At 36.4% G+C, this 13,857-nt stretch overlaps 1 protein-coding gene across 2 annotated transcripts in view; it reads right to left on the bottom strand.

The window, feature by feature from the left end:
* Positions 1-565: 565 nt before the first annotated feature.
* The window catches only part of Trim33 (tripartite motif containing 33), a 71,643-nt gene continuing 58,351 nt past the window's right edge, over positions 566-13,857 (bottom strand). Inside the window, exons 14-20 of one of the 2 annotated variants that reach the window (XM_021195792.1) lie at positions 13,418-13,577; positions 10,698-11,047; positions 9,012-9,135; positions 7,538-7,612; positions 3,975-4,127; positions 2,531-2,581; positions 566-2,451 (exon numbers count right to left, since the gene is read on the bottom strand). In XM_021195792.1, the coding sequence (XP_021051451.1) occupies positions 2,239-2,451; positions 2,531-2,581; positions 3,975-4,127; positions 7,538-7,612; positions 9,012-9,135; positions 10,698-11,047; positions 13,418-13,577 (1,126 nt within the window). In that variant the 3' untranslated portion in view covers positions 566-2,238. The remainder of the gene's footprint in view (positions 2,452-2,530; positions 2,582-3,974; positions 4,128-7,537; positions 7,613-9,011; positions 9,136-10,697; positions 11,048-13,417; positions 13,578-13,857) is intronic. The other variant, XM_021195793.2, reaches the window with a different exon arrangement.

The following is a 13,857-nucleotide window of genomic DNA, read 5'->3' as shown; positions in this document are numbered from 1 at the left end:
TACTAAACACTTGCCATAGAGAAGCTTCTAAACTGATAGTCTTAAAGGGAAACAGAAACAAGTAACATGAGAATGCCTTTATGGAACACATTCTCTCTCAGGGTTTCAAATATTGAGAAACATTTGCTTAAAAATCTGTTTGCCCCACTTAACAGAGATTCTTTGTAATTTACTGCTAAGAATTTTGAAAAGTATTCACATGAGAAGCAAATAAAAAACACTGGAACCCAGAAGGGTCAGGAAATGACGTCAAACCCCTGCACCCCCACTTGTCAAAAATGTACCCTTAGATATTCATTTACTTACAAAGTCAAATCATGGAAATCAAAGAAAAGAAATAGGTATAAATAAAACATTTTAAAAATAAATTTTCTTCCCCTCGTAAAAAACAAACTTGAAACTTCAATAAAATGATAAATGGTTTGAAGTTTAATTTATAAGGGAAGCTAAATGGAAGCCAGGAGATGAGGTAATATGATCAAGCTCTTTTAAGTGCAATATGAGAAAGCCTAAATAATACTCCTCTTTACCCACGTCCCTTAAGAAAAAACAACCCAAAGGAATCTGTATAATAATTTCTTTAGAGCACTTTATTTGATTCAATGCACACTAAAAATATTCACTTCTTCGACAATTACGTCAAATAGTTTTCTGAGGAGGTCTACAGTTTGAACTCCTTACTTTGAATTTTTTTGAGAGGCAAATGATTTGCCACACATCTGCTGACACCTGAAATGTTTCTGATGTTGAATTCTACTTTGGTCACTTTATATTCTACTGTGTCCATACAGAAGTAGGACTACAACTCTTAATCCAGCGGAGAGGCGCACACAGTCTAGAGCACACTTGATCTGAGCATCATAACGAAGAGGAGGAAAATAAACCCGAGCGAGTACATCTATCTGCTGCAGGTTCTGCTCCTGTCGTCAGGTAGTAATAAGGTTGGGTTTGTTCCAATTACCATTCAAGTGGGGATTGGCTCGTTTTTCAGGATTTACTTAAAGGTCTCTTCTAAGTCATTTAAAGCCCCCAGTCCATGCACGTGTCCCACTTGGTGGACAGATGAGTAATCTAACCCCACCGGGTTTATTTCAGTATTTTGATATTTCAATAATAAGCTGCTTCTGAAGATTTTTTTGAGACGTCTGTTCTCTATTAAAATAAGATAGAACCTCAAAATATGAATGTGAACATTAGAAATAGACAGCATATATTACAAATCCATTCTTGATAGGAACATTAGTAAGAATACACATTAGCTTAAAAAACAGGCTCAGCAAATGTTGCTGATCTGCCAGAAGTCTGAGCTCACTATTTACAAATAAGACAAAGTGAAATACAGAAAATTGTACACATTTGGTAGCTGACAGATTTCTGTTTACCAATAGTGGTCTACTGGAAACTGGTATGAAGAAGACTAGGTTAAACTTGTCACCTTTTCAATCTAATTTATCTACACAGAAAGTTCTGAAATAAATGTTCTGCCTTTCAGGGGAATGACTAACTGCGTGATCAGATGATCTGACCAGTAAGTGTAATTGTTTAGAGGGGTTTTCTGGAAATGACTTCCATAAATCTGTATGATCCACTACTAAAAGTTATCATTTTAGTATACCACTGAAGTTGACTAAACGATCAATGGTTATGTTCCTAGACCCTACATCTAAGAATAAAATAAAACTACTGCTGAGTTCTTTAAACCAATTTAAAAACTAAGGCCAAATAGATCAAAATGAGAGAAAAATGCAGTGGCATGATTCAATGCGTCCTTAGTGACATTCAAGTGGAATCTCATGTACTATTTTTAACCAGAAAACAACCCATTTGTGTCTGTGGAGGGGACGGTTTTTAAGTTGTCTTGAGTATCTGTGTGCTCCAGCAGAGACACATATCACAACATGAGCCTCACAGGCTTGCCCAACTCAGTATCCTGCACCAATTAACAGACATGATCATCTACATTTCTAACAGCCAGAGAACCATCTTCATTTGTAGCAAATCCCCAAACTTTCTCACTTCTAATTTTGTTCTTAAAGTTGCAAACAGAGTTCTCTCCCCTTTTCTTGACAAGAATGTTTTCTGTTTCCATTATTTCAATCTAATACTGTATGAAAGCTCCCAGCTTCTGTAAGGAGGTAAAACCACTGTACACAGGATATTCCAGTAACACTTAAATAAAAGGGTGTTTTGTTTTGTTTCCTTCTTCTTAAAAAACAACTGATTTAAGTCCACGTCATTTTACTTTATATGTACTGGTCTCTCGTCTGACTTTAGGCGTTTTCTACGAGGCTGTATAAAATCTTCGTCAGAGTCTTCTGTTACTTCACCATCATCCTCTTCCTGCTCAAACTCTGGCAAAGGAGCGAAGGTCCTGTCTGAGTAGATCTCTGAGAGTTTATCTTCAAAGTACAATGCAACTGCTTTCCCTGCCTGAGCTACTTCTGAATCAGCCTGCAAGCAAAAGATAGGAATATTCACCTATTGATAATGCATATTCCTTCACCAAGTTTGCATGGTCTGAAAAGCTTACCTTCAAATTAATCTCTTGTGTGTCTGCATAAACTTGAACAACTTTCATCATCTAAAAAGGATACCAGAGTCAAAAAAAAAAAGGGAAATTATAAACCTTTCTAAAGTTAAGAAACTGTATAGGATTGGTGACGAAAGTCAGCCATACTAGGGAGAACAAATTGCTAAAACCAGAGTAAGTGCTACCTAAAATTCTACTGAACATGGGACAACTTTCTTTATAAAACTGTTAATAAAGTTACTCTGAAACCTTAGTAACAGTCTCATTCTCAATTATTGAGGTCAATCTTAGTAGAAACTTGTCTGAAGGCATCAATCTACTAACGAGAAAATTAGAATGCTATTTTTAAAATGGTGAAATGTTCCACAAGATAATCAGAATTCTATTTTTATGGAAATACATTAATCACAAACTAACTTTTTGTTCTGTTTTGTTTTTTGAGACAGGGTCTCCCTATACAGAGCGGGCTGTCCTACATCTACTCACTATACAGACCAGGCTAGCCTGGATCTCACAAAGACTTGCCAGTCCCTGCTGTCCAAGTGCTAGCATTAAAAGCGTGAGCCACTATGCCTGGCCTACAAATGAACTCTTGACAGGCAGAATATATCTTTCTGTTATTGATAGTATACAACAGCATATCCATTTGAAAATAATCTAAGTTTTTAAACAAAAATTTTAACTTGTAATTTGAAGTAAGATTTTACAGATGTATTCTATGGCGTACTGATATCAGGGTGACCACACTTCACAGCTCAGGGAGAGTTTGGTTTGTATTACAGTGACACTTTGATGCCACTAGAGATTGCTATGGGTAGACCTGGATTCTCATCTAGTACCATTTTCTTCTCCTATAATGAAGAAAATCTTCTATAACAATAACAAACTTTGACTTTATTGAAAAGATAACAAAAAGCAATTTCCCTGATAGAGATTATCTGTCACATTTTTTTTCCTTCAGTTATAGGTAAGGCATCTTTAGCTTCAGAGAGTTCACAAAAACTCACTGTAGAAACCAAACCCTCACCAATACATATTGAGGCCTGCAGTTTAGTCTTAACACTCTTTGTGTGTATGGCCAGTGATAGAACTAAACAATATAGGTGCTGTTAAGTTTCCGGTAAGTGACACAAATGTGGGAATACACAATCATATCCCACCAAAGTTACTTAACTTCAAATTATTTTCCTATTCAACCACAACTCCCTTTGGAAAGGATACTCAGTAATACTCTTAAGTGTCTTGTATTTAGGAATATATTCCAAACTAAATAATAATCTTTCTTCTCTAGAGCTGAGGGGGAAAAAAAGCAAATTTCACTTTTATAGAATAAAGAAAGGGGGGAGGGGGAGAGACAACCAAATTAGGTGATTCTTTCAAGGGGGGTACAAACAAGCAGAAGAACACTAATAGCCAAAACTCTATAGGTTGGAAGCTAACATACTTCATTAAACCTTTCACAGTTCTTGAAGATCAAACGGACATCAGCCACAAAATCATCTGGGATTTGGTAATGCTGGGAATGTTTTTTCTGAAGCTTCTTCTTCACTGTTGATAAATCCATTGGTTTCTTTATAATTTTATAGTAGTTTGGTATCTAAAAAATAAATCATGGCAGGTCAGAATTCCCTCAAAATATCAACCTTTTTTATTTTACCTTTTTTTTTTTTTTTTTAGTTTTTATGAGACAGGGTTTCTCTGTGTAGCCCTGGCTGTCCTGGAACTCTGAAGACCAGGCTGGCCTCAAATTCAGAAATCCACCTGCCTCTGCGTCTCAAGTCCTGGGATTAAAGGTGTGGGCCACCACTGCCCCGCACGGGAATATCAAACTACTTAATGTGAAACTATACAGCATATTGATTACATTTGATGCATAGCAAATATATTTTCAAGTTTTCTGTCTGAATATATCTTGACTATCAAATCTTACTGCAGGATATATGCTGGTTTGCACGGTTACTCTAAGTTCCCAAGATCTTATCTTTAATAAGAATAAATGGGAAAAAGAAACCAGCAGAAGAAGTTGCCTCCCAAAAGATCTACAGCCATATCTGGTTCATTTGGTATTTGATGAATCTTAAGAGCTCTTAAAAAAAAAAAAAAAAAAATTAAAGAATAAAAAACATTTGAAAGTATATGAATGCTATGGGTAGAGCACAGTGTGGTTATCAACGCTTCACAAGAAATCTCAGAACACTGAACGAAAAAGTTACATTTAGTATTCTGACTCCACCTTTGGCCAAAAGTTTTCTACCTGTGGGATATAAGTGCACACAGCAATGCTATTTTAAGACAGTCTATGGACTGGAGAGATGGATTCCCAGCAACCACATGGATGCCCTCTTCTGGTGTGTCTGACAACAGCTACAGTGTACTCATGTAAATTAAAAAAAAAAAAAAAAAAAAAAAGCTTAGGCTGGCCTCAAATTGAAGATCCTCTTGCCTCAGCCTGGGACTAACATGCACTACCACGCTAGAGAAGCTATCCGAATATTTCATGAAAAGAAAACACTAGGAAATTATTTTCTACTGAATTTAAGAGATGAAAAAGGGTTTTGAGAATCAAATGACAGTTTTATCTGTTAAAACCTTTGTACTTTTTCTTAGCCCACTTAGCAAACAGTCACGTACCCTTACACTCAACATTAAACAGCTAACAAGGTGCATATAGCACACTCTATTCTAATTAGGCAATAATGCTCCCTAGCACTTCTTTCACTGAAGTACTTTAGATCTTCCTAGGTGTCTTTTCTCCATCTTCAATATTTGTCTTAAGAGGGTTTAGAAATGGTAAAGCCATTTTGAAAACTTTACACCTTTACTCAACATTTACAGAGCACCATGGGAACAGAGCAGACACAGAATCTTATAATTTATAAATAATTTAGTATTTTTACTATACAATTAGGAATGAAAGGTTGAGAAGTCCATTGTTTTCTTTTTTTTTTTTTAAAGATTTATTTATTATATGTAAGTACACTTCAGACACTCCAGAAGAGGGCATCAGATCTTGTTAAGGATAGTGTGAGCCACCATGTGGTTGCTGGGATTTGAACTCCGGACCTTCGGAAGAACAGTCGGGTGTTCTTACCCACTGAGCCATCTCACCAGCCCAGTCCATTGTTTTCTAATTTATAAAGTTAGCTGACATGCATGTGACTAGTCCCACTGTAATCCGAGCTCTCTAACGTTACAGGCAGGACCTGTAGATAAAAGGGAGTAGGAGAGGAAAAGAGAAGAACCAAGAGAACAAGCTTTCTCCCCATTTCAATGTTCTTTCCACTAAAATTATATCCCTTATGTCAATTGTAAAAGTAGATTGTAGAAATGAAACATATTTCCTATCAGAGCAATATGCACACACAATTAAGAAACAATTTAAGATGGGATACATGTCTTGCATAAGCTCAGGGTGGCCTCAAATTATCTTCCAAACCCTGATACCTGAGTACTAGCAACAGCATACCATGCTTCAAAGTGCAATTTTAACAGACAGGGCTTACAGCCATTCAGCTCTAATAAGGCTTCTGCTGTGACATGAGGATGTAATTCAGTAGTGAAACAGTTACAAAATTCAGATTCAATTTCCCAGACCAATATACATACAAAGTAATTAAATGATGACATTTAGCAATGTAAAATACTATGTACAAACTTTACAGTCATTATTTTATATAAGATGCCTTCTTAGTAACTCATCTTGAGGGACTAATTGAAGGTCAACCCCAACATGCTAGAAAATAAACCTCTTGCTTTTGCATTAGAAAAAAATATTTTAATAGCCTTCTAAATATCTCAGTGAGGTAAAGAATAGCACTCCTGGCACTGAGAAGGCAGAGGTAGGCGGGTCTGAACTTGAACCAGTCTGCCACCAGGACAATCATAGTGAAACATTGTCTCCAAAAACCCAACCAAACCAAAATTACTACACACTGTAAACATTGATCAAATTATCAAACTGCACTCCATACATTTATAAAAAAGAAAAGGAGGTCATGGGCTCAGCTCCCAGCATCCACGTGACAGCTCACAACTGCCTGTACCTCGTATTCTCGGCTATCTGTCACGATCTTCTGACTTCCATGGATACCAGGCATGCCCACAGTAAACATATACATGCAAGTAAGCATTTAGAACATTCTTTTTTTTTTTAATTGTAAAAACAGCATTTTTAGAAGCTGGAGAAAAGACTCAGGAGTTAAAAGCACTGGCTCCTCTACCAAAGGATCCGAGATCCATTCCCAGCAACCAGAGCAGCTTACGACTGTTGATAACTACAGTCCTAAGAGATACAATGTTCTCTCCCGGACTCCCTGAGCACCAGGCATGCACATGGTACACAAATATACATGCAGGCAAAATAACCATACACCCAAGAATAAGTTTAACAAAATAATAATTACTTAAAAAGATGTTTACAGAGCATTAAATACCAGCACTGGGGAGGCAGAGAAAGGCAGATCTCTTTGATTTCTAGGATAGTTAAGAGTACATAAAAATCTTTATCTCAAAAGAAAAAAAAAACAACAACAAAGAACAAACAAACAACAAAACAAATTAGAGATTTGTTTAGAGGTTTCACTAGAGAGTCTGGAATGAGAGGTAAGATTAAAAAAAAAAAAAGATGTTGCCCCAAAAATATGAAACTTTAATTAGGCTATTGTAAACTACTGCCTTATTTACATGTAAATCACATTTAATGACAAACTGGGTATTTCAAAATTCTATAAAGGAGTTTTGCCATTCCATCCTCATTACAAAAAATTTAAATTGATGGTAATGGGCATGTTAGTCTGATTAAATTTTATGTATGTAAAAACATCATATTGTACCATACAAGTATATATAACATGTCAATTAAAATTAAGTTCTAAAACAATGATCAGAGAAGAAGTATCAGAACAAACTGAGTCATAGGGTAGTTAAGGAACTTATTACTTGTCAGTACTAGTAACTACTTGTGTCTAAGCAACAGCCCAGAGATCGCTTTACCAGGGTAACACTCACCGAAACAGGAACAGGCTCCTGGAACTCAATACTTAATTCATGGCAATAGAGGTAAAGCAGAAGACGTTCACATTTCTGGCCCCCAAAGAAAAAGAAGACAACTATTTTTTCCCAATGTTTTGGAGAATACAGCTACAAGGTGTTATTACAATAAACTGAACATTACTTTCTATATAATTGGTATCAAAGAAAATAATTTGCTTTAAATTTTTAAACTATTATATATTTTACTGAGTTTTTATTCTAACAAAACTAAAATATTTATTAATTCATAGCTACAAAATTGGAAATGAGTTACAAAAACAACTTACAGTAAAGGAGTAAAGAAAATTTCACCACTAATAGTTAATACAATCCCCAAGGCAGGTAAAACGAAGTATTAACCCTGTGCTTTTCACAGACTACACTCATGTTCAAAATGAACAAGATCTCTCTCTTTGATCAAATTGCTAACCCGCCCTCCCTCCCACCAAGAACACCTTCCCTTTCATTTTTTCTTTTATCTTTTTTGAGAAAGGGTTTCACTATGCAGGTCTGACTTGTTTGAAACTTCTAAACAGACCAAACTAGCCGCTACTGTCCTGCCTCTGCCTCCTGAGTTCTAGGCTTACAAGATCTATTTTAAAAGAGCTATTACACTAAAATTTAGTTTCTTACTTAAACTTTAATGTTTGTATATCCTAAGCACATTCCTTCTCTTCACAGAAGAATTTTCAAGCATACATATTAGATTAGGTCCAAACTTAACTCTAATTACCACAGACCCATGTGATGGTATCCTTGCCAATAGAAATCAGGGAAGGATGGGATTCATGAAAATGTGAGTGAAATAAAAATAATTTGTGTTTCATTTTTAACATGGTGAGAAGCTATTTAAAAAATTAAAATAAGTGGCAAACTTTTTTTTTTAAAGAAAAAAAATTTAAATATAGAAAAACAGACTAAAGGAACAAGAGAAGAAACCAGGAAATCATCACCAAATTATCCTAAAAGTCTGCATAAGGAATTGTGAATGTTTCAGGGTAGTAAATATGGGGAGATGAAAGAAAATGGCATTATAATCACATGTGACTTTTTATCTTAAGAGATTTCTGGTCATAATAGAGGTGAACAGAACAATAGGGATTACTAAAGAAGAATGTATTTGTCTGGTATTTGCTATTTTTTGAGGGAGAGGTTTGAACTGAAACATATTAAGTGTGAAGTCTGGCCTGAGGAAACAAGCCTATAATCTCAGCATACAGAAGGAAATTGCTACAAATTCAAGAGCAGCTAGGGCTGTTATAACAAGGGTCTAATATCTTTTTTAGAAGTCTTGAACTAAAAATGAAGGCTTTAGAAGTCATTAAATGATTCATTAGATGACACAAAACCTACCAGGTCATGTGAATATTACATAGGGGTGGGGATTACATGGGTGGAGTAGGAATCACAACCATCAAGTCTCTATTAACAAGTCAGCTTTCAAACTTACCCTTTGGTCCACAGGGCTTAAGCCCTGTGCAGTTTTCCCCTTCTTACTATGCTGCATATTATCACAATCATATTCAACTTCTGGCTTCCCAATATCTCTGCAAAATGTGCATATCCAGTCTCCACTGTACAGGGGAAAAGGCCATTAGTCCATGTAATTACAACAAAGAAGGCCCTTAGTGCAAGTCTTTAGGTTATTTTTTTCTTTCCAATTCTTTCATGAATTTTTCTCCTATTACATTTCTTATATAATAAACTCTCTCAAACTTTCCCAATTACACATCAAGTGACAACCTTCTGGAAAACGATAAAATGGAACTTCTATATTAAACATCAGTCTGTTCATGGCATAAACCCAATGACCAGTTCCTGTAGCAAAATACAACCTCAAGTCCCCATATTGGCACCCCATGTTCTGTGGTAGGAAAACATTCATCATTTACTTTCTTGAAGACCTAGATGATGCCTTTAACTCCCATCATTGGAGAGGCAGGGATGGTGAAACCCTGGGGCACATTGGTAAGCAAGCTTGGCCTTTTGAGGAGTTCGAGTAGGCAATGGAACAGTAACACCCAAGGCTGTCCCCTGGCTGTCCCACATGTGCCCACCACACATGCAAAAACAGGTTACGCAGTTACTTGAGCCATCTTACAGTGTTCTCAAGTGTATTAAATACACCAACAACAAACCGAGTCTTCTCCATAGCCTCTCAAAAAACAAAACAAAGATATATGATTGTAAACACACATATATGTGCTTATAATCATATACACTCCCTTAATTTTTAAGTCAGACAAAATATTTACTGTTTTAAAATCAGGATTTCTACTCAATTATACATTTCATAATTTGTTCACATTTTTTCCCTGTCTATATATAGATATATAGTATATATAGTTATCTAGGTAGATTAAAGTAAATTCTAATCCCAGAAATTTTTTAGTTAATATTCCTAACTATCTGCTTTGAAAACTGGTAAATCTCAGCATAGGGAATCAGAAGCAGGAAGATCTCTGTGAGTTCAAGGTTAATCTGGTCTACATAGCATTTTCCAGGACAGCCACGAGCACATATCCTGTCTCAAAAAACAAAACAAAACAACAACAAAAAACAAAACTGGTAAAGTCCAAGATATTACAACCCCAAGAAAAGGGGTCTAGCAAGACAGCAAGAAAGTAAAGGCACGCTCCATTAATGATGAGTTTAAGTCCCCAGAACCTACATGGTGGAAGGAAAAACTGACTCTTGTAAGTGGTTCTGACCTCCATACATGTTCCGCAGTACCTGTATACGCATATGCATGCAAATGATGACATACATGTAACTAAGTAATGTAATAAAAAGAAAGGAAATTCCTCATTAGATCACTAGCAAATCATACCCACTGAGATTTAGGCAGCTATTACAATTAAGAAAACAAAGGCAACCAAAATATATATATATGACACCGTTTATATAGCTAGTTTTCTTTTCCCATCTTAGTGTTTGAGATTGAACCCAGGGACCTCAAGTATGCTAGGCACATGTTCTACATGGACTACATACATTCTATCAGCATCATTATCTGCAGGTTTTTATCAAAGAATTTGATCTTTAAAATGGGATTTGAGGGAAGCCCTGAATAACTTTCTGTTATTTGTTTAGATTTTGGAATACCAAGAACTTAAATCAACTATTCTGCTGATACCTTGGAAAGCTGAGAAGTGTTGGAACATGACAAGTAAGATGAAAGACCTTCGGACATTTCTCACAACACAAAAGATCCCCTCCATTCTGGCAGACGGCACACCAGTCTTCATTTGGGTCATCATCTTTGCTATTGCCATCCCCTCCAGTCCTTGCCGACCTGTGCATGAGGTTTCGAATTGGAGACTTTCCATTAACTAGGTTACTGAGTCCTGACTGCTTGCAGCTTTCACTGATGTCTGTAGGTTCGGCTTTCACATGGTTCTCCAGGCCTGTTAATGTATCCAGCTCACTCTCTAGGTGGAGGTTAGTTGAAAGAGGTGGTGTCAAACTACTCTCAGGACTGCTCAACTACAAGAAAAAAAAGACAAAATTTTTTTTAAAAAAAATCATTTAATTCTTACATGTATACAGTATACAAACATGCATATATACACGAAGCTACATAAATACACTTAATACTAAAATTCTGTAAAATCACACTAGTGAAATAAAAATACAAATAACTTCCCATTACATATGCTAACATGATTTTGGGGGTTTTGTCCCTCTAATATTGGTTCACTTAGATTACTCAGAAATTAAACTATTATACACAATCATTCTTTTCTTTTAGAGAGCTTATTACAATGCACTATTTTTCCAATCAAAACCAGGTACATAAGCCTAGTGGTGGTGGAGTCTACCTTTAATCCCAGCACTTGGGGAGGCAGTGGCAGGCGAATCTGAGTCTACAAAGTGAGTTCCAAGACAGCCAGAGCTACACAGAGAAAACATATCTCGAAAAACTAAAATCAGTTAAGTAAAATTTGAGAAGTATTTAATACTACTCTTTAGCACACATATCTGAACTGAGATTTTTGGTTTCTTTAAAAAGCATAGAAATATTGTACAAATATGTTTTTATTTTAACCCCAGGTGTGGGACATGGGGCTGCTTCAGATTGTCCACAGCAGCTGACTGTGATTTGCCTCATGTTCTAGTAGGGGTGTGATTAGGCCAGAAGCAGATAGATTCTATGATTCTATGACATTTGGAATTCTGGAGAATTTTCAGAGGGTATAAAATGCTGAGAACCCAAGAGGTTGTACAGGTTGTTGGTCATAGTTTATTAAGCAAAGAAGAAACAAGAAGAAATTAGATATCCTGATGGCAAAGATCATACTCGTCAAGGAACTCCATGCCACTAATCAGTCTGGTATCAGTCTAATGAGAACATTGCTCCCTTCCCCTTTTGTTTTCTTCTCTCCTATCTCATGTTAGCGGGTTGAAAGAGTATGGCATAGAAGGGTGAAAGAAAAAAGGACCCACAAAGTAGCAAAAAAAACCTCCTTTTATGCATATCATTTAACAAATGGAAGAATATAGCAAATAAAATAGATCTTGTACCACACCACCTATTTTTATGGGAGCACTATTTTTGTTTGTTTGTTTTGTTTTTATGAGACAGGGTTTCTCTGTATAGCTCTGGCTGTCCTGGAACTGACTTTGCAGACCAGGCTGGCCTCGAACTCAGAAATCCGGCTGCCTCTGTGCCTCCTAAGTGCAGGGATTAAAGGCATGTGTCACTACCACCCAGCAAAAAAAAAAAAAAAAAAAAAAAGATAGATTTGTTTGTTTGTTTAATTATGCGAGTACACTGTAACTGTACAGATGGTTGTGAGCCTTCATGTGGTTGCTGGTTGAATTCAGGACCTTTGGAAGAGCAGTCAGTGCTCTTACCCACTGAGCCATCTCACCAGCCCATGGAGCACTTTCTAAACTAAAGAGTTTTAGTGGAAGAGATGTCATTGTTATAGACATTGAGCTAAAGTTGTAGCTCCATAATCCATACATTGCACAGAATATAGTAATATGCTGAGTTGCCTATTTGTCAATAACATAAGTAGAAAAGTAAAAAGCTGGGCAGAAAGAGTAACAAAAAGGGAAATTTCTATATGAAGATGGGTTTGAACATTCCTTCATTCTGTTTTATAAACAGTATAAACTATTTCATCTAAGAAACTCTAGAATGATTATCATAAGACAAAAGAGAAATCTATCTTTGATCAATAATCTTCTTTTGTATGGACAATCTTAGTGTTGAGCTCCTAGGTTACAGACAAGAGTTAATGTTCTGTTGTGACTTTGAGATCCTATGTGTTCACTGAGATCATTAATAGAACAGAATTTAGCACCATGGCATTAGTATTAACTAGAAATTTCAAGATAATACCAAGAAAATACTTTAAGGCAATCAAGTCTTTTCTAATTAGAGCTCTTTTAAAAAAATTATATATTTTCTTTATTTACATTTCAAATGTTATCCCCTTTGCTGGTTTCCCCTCTGAAAATCCCCATATCCCCTCCCCCTGTTTCCCAACCTACCCATTCCCATTCCTGGCCTTGGCATTCCCTTATACTGGGGCATAGAGCCTTCACAGGACCAAGGGCCTCTCCTCCCATTGATAACCGGCTATACCATCCTCTGCTACATATGCAGCTAGAGCCATGAGTCCCACCATGTGTTTTCTTTGATTGGTGGTTTAGTCCCAGGGAGCTCTGGGGGTACTGTACTGACTAGTTCATATTGTTGTTCCTCCTATATAGCTGACTCTTAAGAGCAGAAATAGAAAAAGAAATACTTAGCTTGTGTCAGACACAAGAATTTAAAGACGAATAAATATGCCTACTGAGATGGATCATCTGCTGACATCCCATCAACTCCTAGCGAGAACTTACCATACAGGCACTCCTCCTGCCATCCTCTGTCTTCTCTTGTTTCACAGCTCCTGAAAAGCTGCAGATCTCTTCTTCAGTCCCAGGTTCTTGCTTGACCTTCACCTGATCAGACTTGAAACTATGAGCACTTTTCTCAGCAGTTCTTCCTGACGATCCGCAGCTAATAAGAAATAATTACAGCCACGTTTGATTGTATAGTGTAACAGGAAAGTTCTATTTATTAATGATAGTAGATAATTACCTCAAAAAGAAATGTGACAGATATAAGTTCAGACCTTAAAACTACCTTTCAGGACCCAAAACACTTAAGTTAAGCAATTAGGGTTTTAAGATGTTTTTTCCTTGCAAATCAAAACAACCCTGAGATTCCATCTCACACCAGTCAGAATGGCCAAGATTAAAGATTCAGGTGACAACAGATGCTGGCGAGGTTGTGGAGA

Source organism: Mus pahari, chromosome 4, assembly GCF_900095145.1.
Source record: "Mus pahari chromosome 4, PAHARI_EIJ_v1.1, whole genome shotgun sequence".
Classification (NCBI taxonomy): Eukaryota; Metazoa; Chordata; class Mammalia; order Rodentia; family Muridae; genus Mus; species Mus pahari.
Note: the sequence above shows the minus strand (reverse complement) of the source record. Positions and strands in the feature narration are given on the sequence as shown.